Below are 18,420 nucleotides of genomic sequence, written 5' to 3' on the forward strand. Positions count from 1 at the left end.
CTTCCCCTGCTATCGAGAAGGTGCCCTATACTAGCCAGTTTCATTGACATGCCCTCCTTAGTTTGCCCAGATCCCCCGTTGGAGGCATTTGGCTCTGTTGCGGAGCAGAGTGCAAAGCAGCTGGAATGTGATTGGAGAGGTGAGAGGGACCTTGCCACCTTCTACCCCAGCTTTCAGTGTGGAAGTCTCAGAAGCATTGGGACCAATTCTTTTGTTCACTTTTGGTGGCTGGAATTAAAGGAGTGGGGGGTAGCGGCCATCTAGACCAGGGGCGTTGGACCTCTTTCAGCCTGGTGGCTGATTTCCATTTCAGATAAGCTCTCGGGGGCCAAGTTCCAGTGGTGGGCAGGGGCAAAGGCAAAGGAGGTAGGGCCAAAATGCCAGCATATTTTAGCTGGAAGCTCTTACTGCCAGTAACCAAGCCTAAGGCGAGACAATACAATCCTTTAGAATGGGGAAAAAACTGCACAAAAGTCAAGAAACCACCAAACGATTCGAGCCCATCATCTTTTTTCCGATGGTGGCAAGCCACATGCCTCTGGGAGCCCCGACAGCAGCATGAAGGGCAACAGCATTCTAGTGTTTTTGCCCCCCGCCCCAAATGGAGGTTCCATTTAGTTATCATGATTGGTAGCCATTGATAGACCCATCCCCCTCCACAAATTTCCCTTTTTAAAATCCATCTAAGTTGGGGCCTGCTCATTCCCTTACTCATTCACCGGTTAGGTCACAGGTTGTAGAATGTTGAAAGAGTCGACTTGGGTTAGACCAGGGGTTCTTCACATTCACCTTTCTTAAGAACATAAGGAGAGCCCTGCTGGATCAGACCAAGGGTCCATCTAGTCCAACATTGTGTTCACACAGTGGCCAGCCCACTGTCAATCAGGAAACCACTAGCAGGACACGAGTGCAACAGCACTCTCCTGCCCATCTTCCCCAGCAATTTTCCTTTTGTGTCTCGATCCTAGACTCTAGGATTTCATGGTCAGGCAAATATTAGCAGGTTTGTCTTTGGGCGGGTTTAATGTTTAGGTGGAGCTCGTAAATCCCTAGATACACACTACGTCCCGTGAGAGAAGTCATGAAGAAAAAAACAGTATTGACCAAAGCATTCCCATGTCCTTTGTTTGTGTTAGCTGGGCTTTTTGTCTCAGGATAAGAATTCACAGTCTCGATTGTGCAAATATATAACTTTCTCGGCCTGCTTGAACTGGAGGTCCTTGGACTGGCGATGCCAGGGCTCCAGAGGTTGCTGGATCTTGGCCTTGCAGCAGGGATCCCTCCCTCCTCCAGTATAAGAGTTATGAGGAAAAACGGAAGTTCATCTCTCTGGCATATTGCAAGGTGCAATGCGGTAGCACAATTATGCTTGAACCTTGGGCCATTCCAGAGCGTCCCTCTTTCTATGAGGTCAGTTCGAGGGGAAAGTTATTTTCTCAGCCAATTAACAATGAGTTTGACTGAAAGTTGGCTCTCGGCTTTGTTTTTGTTTTTTGTTGTCCTTTAGGCCGTCGAAGGTGACCACAGCGCTTTCCCTCTGCGTCAGATCCACAATGAGCAGCCCCTGTTGATTCTGATCACCTGGATCCCGGAGCTGAGGTCTCCAGACCTCCAGGTCTTCCTTTCGGATTGGCTCAAAAAAATCTGCGACGCCTCCCTCCAGAGCCGCACCACATGCGTGAAGGCGGGGATGGTCGGCTGCCTCTTGGACGCGTTCTGCATGGCGGAGCAGGAGCTGGACAGGAAGTGCTCTGAGAACCTCATCTACCTGCTGCAGGTGCTGGGCAGCCTCTCTATCCGGCCAGGCGAACTGAGGCAGCTCCTCAAGCTCCTTCGGACGGACCTGGGCAAGGGGCCCCATCCGTACACCACCCAAGTCATCCGGGCTCTTTCGGGCATGGCCCGGGAGGACGGGCCAGAGCGGGCCCTGCAGTACTTTGACCTCACCCCCAGCATGGCCGGGATTATGGTGCCCGCCATTCAGAAATGGCCTGGAAGCGGCTTTGCCTTTCACGCCTGGGTGTGCCTTGTGGAAGAGGCCAAGGACTCTCCGGAGGAGGCGGCCAGGCTGAAGCGGAAGCAGCTGTACAGGTTTGGCAGAGGTGGAAGAGGGGGAGGCTAGATCATCTTCCCCAGCTTGGCACCCTCCAGCTGTGTTGTACTACAACTCCCACTGTAGCCCAATGCATCTGGAGGGCACCTGGTTGGGGAGGATGGAGGGAGAGGAAACTGTGAGGGCTGCAGGCAGTTGTGCTCACAAACCCACAACCGCCGGGGAGGGTGGCCAAGTAGGCATCTGGCCTTGCGAACAAATGTAGGTGCCCAGCCTCCCACATTTTGCAAGTTTCTCCGAGTTTTTTGCAAAGTCGGCCCTCCTGGATTTTCTCAAGTCGGGATGGGAGAAGGAGTGACGTTCGACCTCGTTGAGGTCCTCCATGGTCCACCTCGCGGCTCGTCTTGCCTTGTTCTTGCTCCGGGATGCGAGCATCGCTGCTATAGTTTCCCCAGCAGGAAGCGTGCACATTTTCGAACAGGGGACATGTGCACTTCCTCCCATACACTAAAGTGTGAACATGATTGGGGCGGGGGGGGACACACATGCATTTTTGGATGTGTGCACTTACACAAGCATGGACATTTGAGCACAGATTGTGACAGTTTCCTGGGAATTGTGCTCCTGCTCACTTTCATGTTTGGGGTTGCAAATGGGACCTGTTCACATGACTGGCAAACAGGAACGAAATTCCCATACCTCCCTATTCTCAAGTACATATCCCAAGTTCCTTGGCACTCACTCCCCCTTGTGGCAGCACTCAGAATCCAATTGCAGATTTGTCCCCATCGTGGACATCGTCCCCAAATCCCTCAGTAGGCACTCCCAAGACCAGCTTCCCCATCTGAGAGCATTCTCCCTTGCAGGCCTACAGCCCTGTGTTTGGACCTGCCCCCTGTTGCTTAATCAACTATTTGGCAGCCTTTCCCAACCTTGGGACCTCAGGCAGTGTTTGACTACATTTCCCAGCGACCCCTGACAGCATGGCCAGTTGCTGGGGATGATGGAAGCTGTAATCTAATGACCTCTGGGTACCCTAGTTTGGGAAAGGCTAGATTAGAGGAGGGATGACAACCCCCTTTCAGCCTGAGGGATGAATTCTGCTGAAATAGACCAAAGTTCTGCCTAGTCTAAAGGGCGTTGAACCTCTTTCTGCCCAATTTCAGAGAAGCTCTTGGGGGCCACATTCCAGGGGTGGCTGAGACAGAAGGCCAAAGTGGGCCAGCCCAAAATACCAGCATGCTTTATCTTAAAGCCTTACGAGAGGCATTTCAACCTTTTAGAAATGGGGGAAACCATGCAAAAGGCAGGAAACTATCAAATGATAAGCAGTTGGGAGAAAAGAGGTGGGGCCAGGGAAAGGGGGCCTGCCCATTTGGGGAACCCAAAGATCTGGCCCACAGATCTGAGGTTCAGCACCTCTGGATCAGAGGTTGTAGCCTTCGTTACATTGTTGTCATATCCTGAATGTACATTTGAATACATTCATTTCCCGATGGCTTCTCAACAAACATTAGTGCCCCTTCTACTTCCACAATTTCCCTCAGCGTCCCCAGAATCTATTTCCAATGTGTGGGGAGACATGTTATCTTTTGGTGCTATCAAAGTTTCTGAGAACTGGACGCTTCCAGCTGAGGATCATGCTTTGCAAAAGTAGTTCCCCATCCTGCACCCCGGAAACCCCATTGTCAGTGATGCATATAGTTGGATCTATATGCCACACTGGAGGCATTCAAAATGAGGCTGGACAGCCACTTGTCAGAGTTGCTTTGACTTAGATTCCTATACTGAGTAGGGGGTTGGACTCAATGGTCTTATAGGCCCCTTCCAACCCCACTGTTCTATGATTCATGTCAAGAAAAGTGGGTGAGAGGGGCCTGTTGGCAGCACGTGGGGTGGGCTCAGTTGGGCTTCTCTGGGTAAGGAAGAACCTCCCCCTGTCATCAGGCCACCTGTGACTAACCCAGTCACCCTCCTGTCCTTCCATTCCACCCCAACCAGCTTCTTCACAGCCAGCGGGACGGGTTTTGAGGCCTTCTTCACGGCCGATGGGATGCTGGTGGTGGCTGTCTGCACCAAAAAGGAGTATATGACAGTGGCCCTGCCTGAGTTTCCTTTCAATGATGCAGCCTGGGTGAGTGAAGACTGAGCTGTACCAGACTCTGTTCAGATGCGCTAGAAGAATCGCGAACCAGAGGCGCTGCTAGGCACCTAGACACTCCTGGCCCCAGGCCAATATGATACAAATCTGCATAAAATCTGCATCTGCTAGTTTATCTATGCAAATGTAGAAATACTTTTAGAATTTATTTAAATTGCACAGAAGGCAAGGCCAGCCTATGAACTTCTCATCCAAATCATCTCGAATAAAATAAACTCTTCAATTAATTTGCACCCAGATCAGATTTTCTCTAAGCTTAATTGCCATGTAGGGGAAGATTGGGGCAGGGGGGAATGATGCAGCATGTGGGAAAGGAAGAGTTAACTTTCCTCCCCAGCTGCATTGCCCCCTGAATGGCAATTAAGCGGAGGAAAAAAAACCTCCATTTGCACCCATGGGCACTCAGGGCTTTTGTGGCATAGATCCTGGGCCCTGGGAAATAGATGTGTGGCTGGGGCCCCATGAACCCAGGTCTAGCAACGCCCCTGCCACAAACCAATTGCTAGCTATGCTGCAACCAGATCCGTTGTCAGGCTTTATCCTGCATCTTTGGCAAAGCTGGATGTCTTCCAGTGAACTTGGGACGCAGTAGCCTAAATTTAACTACATGGGAACCATAGAGAGGCTGAGAGCAGCCATAAACGAGGACAGCTAAACAGCAGAGAATCATCAATCAGTTGATGTATAGATGTTAAATTCTGCCCCAGGTCAACCCAACTCAGAAGGGCAAAAAATCATTTTAAGCCGGCTGGTCTTTGTCGACCTTTGGAACAGGGATAGAGAGTTGGCAAGATGAGCCTGTCTGGAAGGAAAGGACTCCGTTCCATCAATTTCATGAGAGCTAAATACCTCTAACTAGCTGCACTAAGGATTATGGCATCCTTAGAATATCAGGTGCAGCATTCTTACCATTGCTTTAGCTGACTGGCTTTCAAAGTCAGGATTCCCCAGGCTGTCAAGGCTTCCTCGGCGAGGAGGTTCCCTTCAAGACAGCCTCTGCATCGCTACCAATCTTCCCCTGCAGTGCACAACAGCTGTAAGAGCTGAGTGCATTCCAGACTCTACTCTCTGAGTCCAAGTGGGGTGATGGTGAGCCCCAACAGACTTAGCCAGAACCCAGGTTGAACCCTAAGAATGTACCGTAGACCAGGTGTGGGCAGAAGGTGGATTGGGATCTACTGGTAGATATCTGGGTGATTTGCAAGGGTAGTTCTGCAAAGGTTTTTGGCTCCCACTTGTCAGCTTTCTAAAAACGTACACAGGGGTGGAGTGTGTGTGTAAAAATAAGAGTGGATTGCTTTGTGGAAGGACTTGTGAGCTTGGTTCTGGTACTGATTAGAAATTCCTGGGCTGAGCATGTGCTCAGAGGCACCCTGTTCCCTAATTCTACACCAACCCGTGCCACTATTTTGCACCAGGGTTCCAGTTGGTAGGCCTCGGAGTTCTAGCAAAAAACAAAGTAGATCCCAGAAGCCTGAGGTCTGCCTACTCCTGCCCCTAGATGCCTTTGCGATTTGCTGACTTTCAGTAGAAGACATTACAGCAGCCTTCCCCAGCCCAGTGCCCTCCAGATGTGTTGCAGTACAACTCCCATCATCACCAGCCAGCATGGCCCTGGGCCAAACTAGCTGGGAAAGATGAGAGTTGTAATCCAACCTATCTGGATGGCACCAGATTGGGGAAGGCTGCATTGGATCTTCAGTGGCAGACGTTACAGCTGAGTGGATAAGGGCATTCTTAGAAGGATAAGAGGGAAGGATAGCCAATTAAATTACTGGAGATTAGATGAGTGCTTCCCAAATCAGTGCTTCTCTTCATTGTTTTCTTTGCCAATTTGCCTCGAGTCCCAGAGTAAGCGGCCAGTTAGCAGCAGCTTTCTGTGTCACACACACCCTTTCCTTTTAAATAACAAACATTCTAAGAAAAAATAAATGCTGTTTGAGTGAAATCTGTCACCACGTAGCCTATAAATGGTTCCGTCTTCTTTTTTTTGCTCTTCTGTTTATTTCCAGCACTGTGTCGATATTGTCCACATCACCGGCCGCCGGCCCTTTGGCCAGAACCTTGTGAACGTCTACGTGGATGGGCAGCTCCGGAAGGTGGCGCAGTTACGCTTCCCCTCCCTTAGTGAGGTAACGGCTCGTCAAACTGAGCCCCCCTAATGGAAGGGAGCCATGAATCTTGCCATGTTGCAGGGAAACATCGAGGCGATCTATGGGGGTGGGAGCTGGACCTTGGTCAAACCCTGGAAGTAGGCAAAGGTGTTGAAATCCAAGCGCAGCTTTCCCCAACATGGTGCCCTCCAGATGTTTGGACTGCAGCTCCCTTTGGGATAGCCCCTTGTGCATCACCAAAAAAAAAAAGAGGACCACAGATGTGCATTCATTTTGCATACGCAAATTGATATGTATAGCACATTTTGAAATAAGGACTGTAATTTAAATAGGAATACCAGGAGAACTGTGTTTCTGCTCAGGCTGGTGGCCAGGTGCTAACTGTTCAGGGGCAGCTTCAAGGTCCCGGCCTCTCTCCCTTCTTCTGGCTCTTTACCCTTAAACCAGACTTGGACTGAACAGCCATTTACATAGAGGATGCCTTGAAAGAGAGGACTGTCCTCAGACAGCCTTTCAAATAGAGGACTGTCCTCTGTAAACTAGGACACATGGCCACCCTGACTCCCATCTGCCCCAGCCAGCATGGCTAGTAGTCAGGCATGAAGTCCAAAACATCTGGTAGGCACCTGGTTAAGGAAGACTGGTCTAAAGGGTTAATATTTTTCTTAGGAAAGTCAAACTGAAAGTGATGTGATGCTCCTTCCTTAGTAGTGTTTTTTTAGACCTTCTCTCTCAGCCGGGAAAGTATGCCTTGTTTGTTTAAATATGATTTTAAAAATTGGGGGGGGCAAAGTCTCCAGAGTCCTCATTTCAGCAAAGCTGTTCTGCTGGGCTCTGGTCTGTGACAGCGGGGAGGGTGGTTGGTGGTATGAAGTGTCTTAGGGCGCAGTCCTATGCAGATTTAAACAGAAAAAACTGCAGCCAGGTACAAAATGGTGGTTCATTACCTACATAACCCTGTGAACCAACCATTCCCAAGCTGGTGCCCTCCAGCTGTGTAGGACTGTAACTCCCAGCATTCCCCAGCCAGCATAGCAAAATCTACCTTTGTTTTGTACAGGTCCGCCAACTCATAGCATAGCTGGCTGGGGAATGCTGGGAGTTGCAGGACTTTTTTCTGTCTAAATCTGCATAGGATTGCACCCTGAACGGATTACGGATTAAGATTAAGATGATCGATCAAGTAGGAAAATAGCCGAGTGGCACAGCAGCCTTCCCCAAGACGGTGACCCCCAGCTGTGTTGGACTGCCAACTCCTGTCATCTGCCTGATGGCCATGCTGGCTGAGGATGATGGGAGTTACAGTCCTACACAGCTGGAGGGCACCAGCTTGGGAATGGTTGGTTCACAGGGTTATGTAGGTAATGAACCACCATTTTGTACCTGGCTGCAGTTGGTGGACCTGTAAAAAACAAAGGTAGATCTCACAGGCCGGACGCCTGCCCTCCCCTGGTCTAGGTGATGGGCTGTTGCACTTGCCGTGAGGCGGGAAAATATGAAATGCAGAAAATGGCCTTCCTGCTTTTAAATCTTGCATCTTCTCTCCTAGGCCTTCACGTCTTGTTGCATTGGCTCCGCTGGACACCGGACAACGACCACATCCACCACCTATCCCTCTCCCTCTCACTCACCAGACCTGGGCTTCCCCTCCCACTCCTCCCTGAGCCGCTCCCAGTCCTTCCCAGCTTCTCTGGCACCTCACGCCTGGACACCCATTCCCCCCCAGTCCCCCAGGGAAGGTGTGGTTTCCACCATGGTCGCAGGGAGCCAGGACACCGAGTGGGGGACGCCCACCTCTCTCGAGGGGCGCCTGGGACCCGTCTCGATCTTCTGCGAAGCCCTCCAGCCCGCTCAAGTGAAGGCACTCTTCTCCTCAGGTATTTGCGAGGGGTCCTGAAAGGGCTGAGAGTGATGGGCCTCACAAAGAACTCTGTCCAAGCTCCTCAAAATGCCACGCTGGCTAGCGGGCCCCTGGACAGCAAGTGGGCCTCTCGGCCTGCCGCTTCAAGTGGGCCTCTTGCCTTTGGATATGTGCCCCAAAGTCATGGGGAAAAAGCAGCACAGGCGCAAAGACGAATGGCAAGAGATAAGAAGGGGCCACATCAGTATGGAACAAACGACCCAAATGCAGCAGCACGACCTGGGCCTGCTTGCAAATACAGCCTTAGGTGTGATGCTAGAAACAGCATCTTCGCTACAAGGGCAGCTGGACAATGGAATGAGCTGCCCTCCGCTTCCTCAGAAGCTTTCCAGAAAAGGTTGAGCCAAGCAGCAGATGCTTTAGCTCAGCCTTCCCCAACCTGTTGCACCACGCTGGCTGGGGATGGTGGTAGTTGTAGTCCAACACATCGGGAGGGTGCGCCAGCTTGGGGAAGGCTGCCTTCAGGTATTGGATGTCCTATATTGGAGCAGTCTTTGCAAGACTGAAGTGTGCTTTTCAACCAGGGCCAGCATCAAAGGTAGGCATGGTTGGGCACCTGCTGAGGGCGTGTACCCCAGCAGGAGCCCACTGACAAGAGCCTCTTGGACTTGCTCCTCCTCTTCACCACTGCAGCCTGCTTGCTCACTTGCCTCTCGCTCTGGCCTAGACAACAGTGCTGGCGGGAAGGAGGAGCAGGAGATATCACTGTCTGCTTGCTCCCTGGCTCTCTGCCTGTCCAGCAAGCAAGTCGTAGCAATGGTGAGGAAGAGGAGCAATAGCGACTGGTGACAATGGCAATGAGAAGGGAGACTCACTGAGGGAGGGGGCCCATTGAGGGTGCCTTGCCCGAGGGCCCTCAAAAACCTGGAGCCAGCACCAGGGTCAACACTGGAAGTTGCAGTCATCATATGGTTAAATGTGGCTCTCCAAATTCAAAAAAATTCTCTGATAGTGCAAAGTGAGGTTGGATGGAATGGGGGGAATGATTTTACTTCAGATCCTTTTATTTTCTCCACGTCTTCCCCCCACCCTCATTATGAGCCACTGCATCAGTGGAGGATGTGGATAATGTGACTTTGTGTCCCCGTGGCCTGGGTTCTGTGTCCTGCTTGCAACATTTTCCACCTGGGATGAGACCTGAGGCCTGTTCTGTGCCTGTTGGGCCCTGGAAAAACCTATGCATGAAGGGCCTTTAATCCTGGTTGCATTCAGAGTTCTACTTTCAGCATGTGTCGGGCATGCCGGACTTCTAGCACTGGAAGCAAAACATGCACATGGCATTGGGTGTGCGTGACTGACTTGCCACAGGCTGAGGACTCCTATGCGCAGGGTGCTTCTGTGCCTGCCACACACCCATTTAGTTGTGTCGGACATGCTGTAACTTAGAGCAAATGTAGCCTTTGTCCAGCTCTTTCTCGACTGAATGTGAGGATACTGAGTCTTGCTTCTTATGAACACTCTTGAAAGCTGCCCTGATTCCTTCACTCCTGCAGGACCAAATGTTACATCACCATTTAAGCCTGAAGGGGAATTCCTGGAGCTCAGTAGCAAGCTGCTTCTGTATTACACACCACAGGTAATGCAATGTCAAAAGCTCACTCTCCCCCCTACCCCATCTCCCCAATTTATCTCTTGTCTGCCTTCTCCAGGAGGTGACAATAACTATTGTGAAAGTTAAAAGACCTCCATTTCAGGGCTGGTATTAAATGTTCTTCCTCCTCACTCCCTTTAACTCTCTCTCTCTTGTGGCTTTTTAGGCCTGCAAAAACAACATCTGTTTGGACCTTTCCTCAAACCACTTCTTTGATGGGAGGCTGACTGGGCACAAAGTGGTGAACTGGGATGTCAAGGTACAGGTGTTACATCTCAGAGGCTGTTGGTCTAGGGCAGTCTCCAGATATTGGACTACATTTCCCATCATCCTAGGCCAGCATGACCAGTGGTCAGGGATGCTGGGAGTTGTAGTTCAACAATATCTGGAGACCTAAGACTGGGAAAGGTTAGCTGCGGGTCCCCAGTCGACGTGGCTCTAGGTTTACTGATGTGGAACTGAAGGCAGTGTTTCCAAGGAGCTTAATTTGCAGCGAGGACTGGAACATGTGTCTAGGAAATGTCACTCCTCGAAACCGCCGAGTTTAGTTCTATGACTCATGTACACAATGGCTAATGGAGATCAATAAAAAATCCAGTACCAAATATTAAAAAATGCAACAATAATCAGACAACACTATAAAGATCAGCAGCAGCCAAAACGTCAGAAAACATCAAATATTAGTGACAAACCTTATGTAGAGATGGGTGAACAAGCAATGTTCATGTTCGCCCAGATTCTTGGATCACCTTGATGTTCTTCTCATCTTGTTTCCCCCTAGGGAACACTTGTTCATCTTTAGAAAAGGGTCTGCCTGACTCGTGGAGGTACTGGACCATGTTAGAAAAGGTGAAAGGCTACAGCAGATGTGTTGGCCTACAATTCCCATCAGCCTTAGCCAGCATAGCCAATTATGTTGGATGATGGGAACTGCAGGCCCAAACATCTGGAGGGCCATCAGTTGACCATCCCTGGGCGACAGCCTTCTGTGGGCCACATCAGGGCTCTGTTTGTATGACGCTTTCATTTTGGGTTTTGTAGGACGTGGTGAACTGTGTTGGTGGGATGGGTGTGCTGCTCCCCCTGCTGGACCAGGTGGCATCTCAGAAGAAGGAGTCTGAAGATAACCTGGAAACCCATGACTTGGTTGGCCCAGAGCTGACCTCTTCCCGGAATACCCAGGGCATGCTCATCCCACTGGGCAAATCCTCAGGTTATCGAGGCATGCATGTCACTATACTTAATAACGGGGGGGGGGGGGTGTTGGGCGGGGGGGGGATACTATTCTGTGCTAAAAAATCCCATCTAGTCTTGAAATTGGGCAAGGAGAAGTCTGTAACTGGACTTGACTATTATTAAAAGCAATGTTTCCCTAATGGAGGCATTGCTTCTTTCTCTTTGGTACTCCGTCGCTCTCTAACTCATGCTAGCCCCTTCCTCTAGCATGGGAAAAGATGCCTCCTTAGAACTGTTGTTTCTACCCACAGAGGGCCGGCTGGAGAGGAATGGGGTGGCTGCCTTCCTGCTGCTGGTTAAGAACTTTATCCGTGGCCACCCTGTCAATCAGGAGAGCCTGGTCCAGTGCCAAGGGCCTTCCATCATTGGAGCCCTGCTCCAGAAGGTAAGAGCTTCAAAGCCCCTCATGCCAGACTTGGCCAAGCTAGGCAAGGGATGGGGTCATACGTCTAGCTCAGCTGTCCCCCACCTGGTGCCCTCTAGATCACGGGAGTTGCAGTCCCACATATGTGGAGGGCACCAGGTTGGGGAAGGCTGGTTTAGTTTTTCCAGGTACATCAATGCACCACCTGTCATCCAAGCATGCATCCAGTGGCCATAAGAGTATCCTTGCAGTGAGAGCGCTGTTCATTGGGCATTTGGGATATTATTTACGCATAAAACCTGAGCCACCTTTCTAGCTAAATTGAAGTATTCGAGGCAATGCACTTCACACTCGCTCCTTCTGCAGGGATAAATCCAGTCATTTCCTTCCTGTGGCCGTTCCTCCTGACCTGTGCCACTTTCCTGTCCCCTTGAACACCTCTGTCATGCCACTGGTTTTATGTAAAGCACTGGGGAACTTCCCATTAAGTATGCTTTTCCTGACAGGGGGCCTGATAATAATAAACCATTTTGCACATTGAAGAGCTATGGAAGTGTTTCCCAATACTGTTCCCTTAGATCTCCACAGCCCACCCTGCGAGGTAGATCACTATTTCTCATTTTACGGGTGGGGAACTGAGGCTGAACAACAGTGCATCAAATGAGTCCTCCGCAGAGGTGGGACAGACTCAGGCTTCTCAGTACCCGGTCCAGTGTTCTAGCTGCTACATCATGCTGTCAATTGGCTGGTCTTCTGCGACCCCAGAACCGTGGGGAAGCTGCATCTGCAGTTCATCTCGCTGCTCCACCAGTAGTCGACCTCTTGGATTGCTGGGGGTGGGAGTGGAGGCTGCTCTGTAAGTGAAGGTGTCCTTGAGGTTGACAGGGAGAAAGCACAGCAGCCACAGTCTCAAAAGGGAGGGCTACGTGAGGATGCGAGCAGGGATGGGCTGCACCTCTGCTCGATTGGGTATCCTTCTCCCTCATGCAGAGATCCACCCTCTGTTCATCACAGGTCTCCAGCCAGGCAATGGACATGAATGTGTTGATGGCATCTCAGTACCTCATGGAGCAGGTGGCCTCAGAAGGGCACAACCTTCTACTGCACCTCCTGTACCAGGACCTGCTCTTCGACTTCCGCATCTGGAGCAACAGCGACTTTGCTGTCCGATTGGGTGAGCAGAGAACTAGCCCAAGTGTGATTATCCTTGAAGCCCAATGGAAGGGCACACCACTTAGTTTAGCCTTTCCTGTCCTGGTGCCCTCCAGATAGCTGGAGTGATGGGAGTTGTAGTCCAACACATCTGGAGGACACCAGGTAGAATAAAGTCTATGTTGCTGAAGCCGCTTACTCCACATTAGCCCAAACATTTCTTCTGATTTGGGGCGTTATCTCTCCAATGGTAATAAGCTTGCTGAACGTGGAACAGCTTGGCTGTGTGATTAAGAGCTGCCACATGGCATGATTTGGCATAGCCTCCATCTGGCATCAATAATATGTAGGCTGGCCCAAGCCAGCTGCAAAAGGTACTAGGAACCAGCCTCTGTACAAATGCAGATTCCAGGAAACTCTTGGACTGCCTCAGGTCCCTAAACCACTAATCTGGGATTCCTAACTAGAGGAGACAAACTCGAGGGGGGTGGGTACAGAAGTTGCCGACTGTTTGAGCGTGAACCTCTCACGGCCAGACTTGCTTTGCAGTGATGCCCCTTCCTTAGGGTGGCTCCCTCCTCAGTTGGCTTCCAAGAGTGGCTATCCTGGCAGAGAGTCTGAGCCCTGCCCCTAACTTTTCCCGCTTGGCTTTGCGATATGCCCTAATGCCTCTTTTCTTCCTCCTCCTCGGAAACTTGAGTTCTCATGGTGAAGGGAGGGGCAGCAACTCAGTCTGGGCCATCTGTTTGTCAAGGTCTTCTGAGAAAACTCTCCCAGCATCTTGGCTCACAAGGGAGGGTCTCTCCCCTGGCCTCTGATCTAGCTGCTCCAACTCTGCTTCAGAGTCGGAGCTGTCAGACATCTCAATGTGTTGGGATTCATCTCTGACACCTTCATGCTTTACAGGTCACATCCAGTACCTGTCAAACATAATTAAGGATCACAAGCAAAGGATCCGGAAGAAATACGGGGTTCAGTACATCCTAGATTCCATCAGGACGTATTATGGGTGAGTCTCTTCTTGGCCTTGAAATAAAGGCACCTTATGAACTCTGTAAGAAATGCCAGTTAGTTTCCATTCTGTTTTGTCTCCATAATCTCCATTGTGGTCTGAATCACAGCCCTAGTAACACAACCAGCTGGGTGAGAGCTAACCTTGAATGAAACTCGTTGGTCTTGCCTCCTGACATCTGCTGAATTGGTTGTTCATTTGCTGCCATATTCAGGATTCACGCAGCCCTGAAACGTGAGGTTTTGGAACAGGGGTGCAGAAGCTAAGGCCCAGGGGCCAAATTCAACCCTCCAGGTTTCCCCATATGACTGCGCCTCCTTCCTACTTCCTCAGACCACTGATAGTGCAGTGGTTTCCCAGCTTTTGTGCAGTTTTTCTCCATTCTAAAAGGTTGAAATGCCTCTCCTAAGGCTTAGCTCCTGGCAGTAAGAGCTTTCAGCTAAAATATGCTGGTATTTTGACCTTGCCCCCTTTTGCCTTGGGCCCTGCCCACCACTAGAATGCAGCCCCTGAGAGCTTCTCCAAAATGGAATTTGGACCTCAGGTGAAAGAGGTTCAACACCCCTGTTTTAGAGAATGAGTTCTGGATTCGGGAGAGTGAAGAAGTGTCTGAGTGACTGTTTCACTGAGTGCCCAGGCCCTGTTCACTCCCCACCCATATTGGGTTGCAGTATCTCAAACACCTTTATGGGATGTAGTAAAATACCAACCCATGTTGGAAAAATAGGGCATGTTAGGCAAAGCCGTGGAAATGACCACATGGCTTTTGCACATGTTCAGGGCTCATGTTTTCTTGATACACACCATCTCAGCCTGCTTTTTCATGCTATGTGAGAATGGGTTCAGCTGCATCAGTGGCCTTTGTTGAACCATGCCCGACTTAGGAAGACCTTTGGCTTGATCCAGTGAGTTACATCTTTGGCTTGATACTCTATTTGACCCTTTTCTCTCTCCCCCCCCTTCCCCACTGCCCATAGCACTTATAAGGAGAAGCCCATCGCAACTGTCAACATCAGGACAGTGCAAATGTCCCTCTTCAGCCTGATAAAGGACTTCTTCTGCAGGAATTTCTCCACCGATGAGATGCAGAGCACCCTGAACTACCTTGCGGCTGTGAACGATGAGCACCAGGTATGGTGTGGGAAAGAGCAAGCAGCAGCCTGCTAGGGCAAGGAAGTCTCCTGGGCTGGAGCTTGGAAAAAAGGCATTTGAGAGCCCCAGTGCTAGTAGCAACAGCACCCCCATTTCCAAAATCCATGTCCAACTGTGCCTTCAGTCTGCATAAGGGGCTGGAATCCCTGGTATCTGTGTTAGCATGCCCAGACATTAGTTCTCTTTGTCTTGGAGATGGGGTGCTACTCTGGAGCTGGTGTGTAGCCCTGCCACTCTTCCGTTTGTCCGTGTTTTGTGCCAGACTCCCTCAGTGTTTTCTGACTCTAAACTATGCCTGTGCAAACCCAAAACACATCCCTGGAAGTGTCTACTGTTGATTGCGCTGTGGATTCCTGTGATGCTCAGCACCCCTGGAGTGTCCCTGTTGGTCTCTGTTCCTCTGCATCCATCCGTGTTCCAGAGCTCCTCCCACTTCCAGCATGAGATGGGGATTGGGAAAGCATAGAAGCATTGCAGTTACCCTGCACATGCCCAGTTCCCAAGGAACTTTTATGAAACCCCCACACTACAGCAGTAGTACTGTCAATTTGGGGAAGGAGAAATGGTAACGTGTACAGACATCCCCTTACCTTACAATCCTCTAACACTTAGAGCCAAGCATCAGGTTCCATGTTTGGCACAATTGGATGGCAAATCCCAGACTAACTGGAACTCAAAAGTGCTAAGAGGGATGTGCATGTGAACAAAGTTGAACTAGTTAATTCTGGATTAGATTTAGCATGACTTAGTACACTATTAACAAGATGAGCATGGATGCACCCAGAGAGAAGACTTGGCAGTAATTGTTCCAAGACTTAGAGATCAGAGGGCAGCTTTCAAAAGCGTACACCGGCCATGATCTTGTACAGCAACTCTGTGTGGGCAGGATAGCCTGCCTGCAGTTTCCCTTGGCACCTTTCTGGGTGTCAGGGGAGCCCCTACAGCTCTTTGGCCAGTGTGGCATAGCGGCTAGAGTGTTGGACTGGGAGCCAGGAGATCTGGGTTCTAGTCCCCACTCGGCCATGGAAGCTCACTGGGTGACTTTGGGCCAGTCACAGACTCACGGCCCAGCCTACCTCACAGGGTGGTTGTTGTGAGGATTAAAAAAAAATTAAGAGCAGGAGGATTATGTACGCCGCCTTGGGCTCCTTGGAGGAAAAAAGGCAGGATATAAATGCAATAAATAAATAAAAATAAAATAAATTTGGGTGTGTCTTGCAGGTGTGTGGGGTGTTGGAGGTGATCCACAGCCTGCAAAAGAACTCCCCGTCCCAGGAGCAGATTTACACTTTCTTGTTTGAGCCGGGAAACGTGGAGATCTTGTTCTCGCTGCTCGTTCAGCGGAAGTTCTCAGATGAAGTGCGTGAGAGGATTTTCAAGGTGAGAACACTCTGGGTTTTCTCTGTCTTGTGTGCTTCCAATCTCTCGCTCGGCTCCGCTAGGTATGGAGATGGTGCCGGAGCCAACTGGGTCACCTCTGTTGATTGTCATGGGCACAAAATGCCACCATCCGGTTCTCATTGGGAAGCTTTCTGGTAGTGTGTGTGATTTGTGTTTGTGTATGAAATACCCACAGAATTGCTTTGCTGGATAAACAACAGCAGTTTGAGTACCACCTCAGACTGGAACTAGAGGTTACAGCTGACCTGTGGGTACTGCTGAAAACAGCAGCCCTGCATCTCTTTCAGCAACATCTAGTAATGCAAAACTTGTGACTTAGCCTTCCGGTGCTCACAAGTTTCCTCTCCTCTGCAAGTGGAGAACTTGCCATGTGATGACATGTTATCCGTTTTGTGTTGCTAGATGTTATGGGAGAGGGGGAGATACAGGGCTGCTATTTTCAGCAGCAGCCAGGTATCTCCCATCACATCTCATCCATGCCGCAAATGAGATGTTAGCTACATCGCCTTTGCCCCCCACAGATCCTGTACAAGTTGTTGAAGTATGAGAAAGTGAATGAGCGAAGCAAACATCGACTGAAGCTGAAGGACATTGGCTACCAGGGCTTCATCTCATACCTGAATGACATCCCGGTTTCCACACTGCTTTTCCGGTGCCTTTTGGAGCAAGTCCTTGGATCAGGTAAGGCAAGTGCATAACAAGTGCTGGGTTTGCCTGTTCTTGCTACTGTTGGGTTTGGCTGAAGATGCCCACAGCCCTTTGGGCCTTGGAGTGGAACTGGGTGAAGGTCATTCGCAGGAAAGATCTTGCTAAGGAAAACAAAGATCAATATTTCCCACCACCAGCAGCCCAGTTTACTTTGAAAAAAACCCTTCAAGAAAAGTGAACCTGGCACTTCTCTTTCCTGGGTTTGCCACAGATGGTAGAATGCAGGTCAGTCAGCCTCTGCTGCTAAACCAGGAGTGGGCAACCTGTGGCCCTCCAGATCTTTTGGCCTACAACTCCCATGCACCCTCACCATTTGCTGTGTTGGCTAGGGTGGATGGGAGTCCTAGACCAAAGCAGTTGTATGGCCACAGGTTGCCCACCTCTGTCCTAAACTTTTGCATCTTGTGAGTCAGCAGCTTCATCCTGGCATGCTTGGCTGCTTCACAGAGCACACACCTTGAGGCAGGCTGCTGTACAGCAGTGGTTTGCAAGCAGGAAGATCTCTGTGGAATTCAGTCACACTTACAGGAAGGGATAAATCACATCTCATCAGTAAGTTACAAATTCCTACAGATTAAGTGTGTTACCACTGAGTAGGCGTGTTCACACATCGGATGAGAGTGGGAGCTGAGATGCATTACTCCCTGGAGGGCTGCCTGAGGCAACCCGCAACAGGGTGCATAAGCACATGCCCACTCAGGAAGGTGTGCACATACTTGCCCGCTAAGCATGCGACATGTTGTGTGACTGCCTGTATATATGCACATCTATGTGCAGTCTAAATGCAGAAAGATGCATGTGCTATGCATATGAGCAGATATCCTGCCCACACAATGTGTTCTCCATGTTATGGTACTACCCACCCAGGGCTTGGGTGAATCAGAACCTCTCATTACTTTTAGTAGCTTTCTGCCTCCCCCTGCCCAGGTTGTACCTGATGTGCTAGAGAGACAGGACTGTTGAGCCCCCAAGCGCTTGCTATTCCTTTCACCAAAACTTTATTCTGCCCTTTGCTTTCTTGTTGCCAGACTCCCCAAACTACAAGGATTTGGTGGCTGTGGTTTACCTCTCTCATCGGGCAGAGCTGTCTGTCAGACTGGACATCTGCAGGAAGGTGAGTGGCCAGGAATCTGTTGATTCAATTCCCATCAGAAGCGTAGGGAGCTGCCTTCTACTGGGTCTGGGGACTGGGCTGTCTTGCCCGGCATTGTCTACTCAGACTGGCAGTGGCTCTCCAGGAACTCGCGCAACTCATACCGCCTTCCCCAACCTGGTGCCCTCCACATGGGTCGGACCGCAGCTCCCATAATCCCCAGCCAGCATGGCCAATGGCCATGCTGGCTGGGATTATGGGAGTTGAGGTCCAACCTATCTGGAGGCCACCAGGATGGGGAAGCTGCGTTAATGGAAGGTGTCAGGGACCGAACCTGTGCTCTGCTACTGGGATAAAGCCCCTCCTAAAGATCATGTTCTGGGAACTGTGGGTAATCTGGCCCCTGTGGGGCACCGAGTCTCACCCTCTTCCCATCCCAAAAGAGAACTGAGGCTTATTTTT

At 50.4% G+C, this 18,420-nt stretch overlaps 1 protein-coding gene across 9 annotated transcripts in view; it reads left to right on the plus strand.

Annotated features, from left to right (window-relative positions):
- Positions 1-18,420, plus strand: part of NBEAL2 (neurobeachin like 2) — a 190,276-nt gene that overhangs the window by 133,785 nt on the left and 38,071 nt on the right. For 7 of the 9 annotated variants that reach the window (XM_084859500.1, XM_084859499.1, XM_084859498.1 and 4 more), the window contains 14 exons: positions 1,508-2,091; positions 4,055-4,187; positions 6,227-6,346; positions 7,878-8,205; positions 9,743-9,825; positions 10,007-10,099; positions 10,882-11,062; positions 11,328-11,461; positions 12,455-12,614; positions 13,499-13,601; positions 14,582-14,735; positions 15,978-16,136; positions 16,679-16,838; positions 17,894-17,979. In XM_084859500.1, coding sequence (XP_084715626.1) covers positions 1,508-2,091; positions 4,055-4,187; positions 6,227-6,346; positions 7,878-8,205; positions 9,743-9,825; positions 10,007-10,099; positions 10,882-11,062; positions 11,328-11,461; positions 12,455-12,614; positions 13,499-13,601; positions 14,582-14,735; positions 15,978-16,136; positions 16,679-16,838; positions 17,894-17,979 — 2,478 coding nt within the window. The remainder of the gene's footprint in view (positions 1-1,507; positions 2,092-4,054; positions 4,188-6,226; positions 6,347-7,877; positions 8,206-9,742; positions 9,826-10,006; positions 10,100-10,881; positions 11,063-11,327; positions 11,462-12,454; positions 12,615-13,498; positions 13,602-14,581; positions 14,736-15,977; positions 16,137-16,678; positions 16,839-17,893; positions 17,980-18,420) is intronic. The other 2 variants (XM_084859494.1, XM_084859496.1) reach the window with 1 other exon arrangement.

Source organism: Heloderma suspectum, chromosome 5 (genome assembly GCF_057233095.1).
Source record: "Heloderma suspectum isolate Gila_16-S chromosome 5, 16-S_ref, whole genome shotgun sequence".
In the NCBI taxonomy this organism is placed as follows: Eukaryota; Metazoa; Chordata; class Lepidosauria; order Squamata; family Helodermatidae; genus Heloderma; species Heloderma suspectum.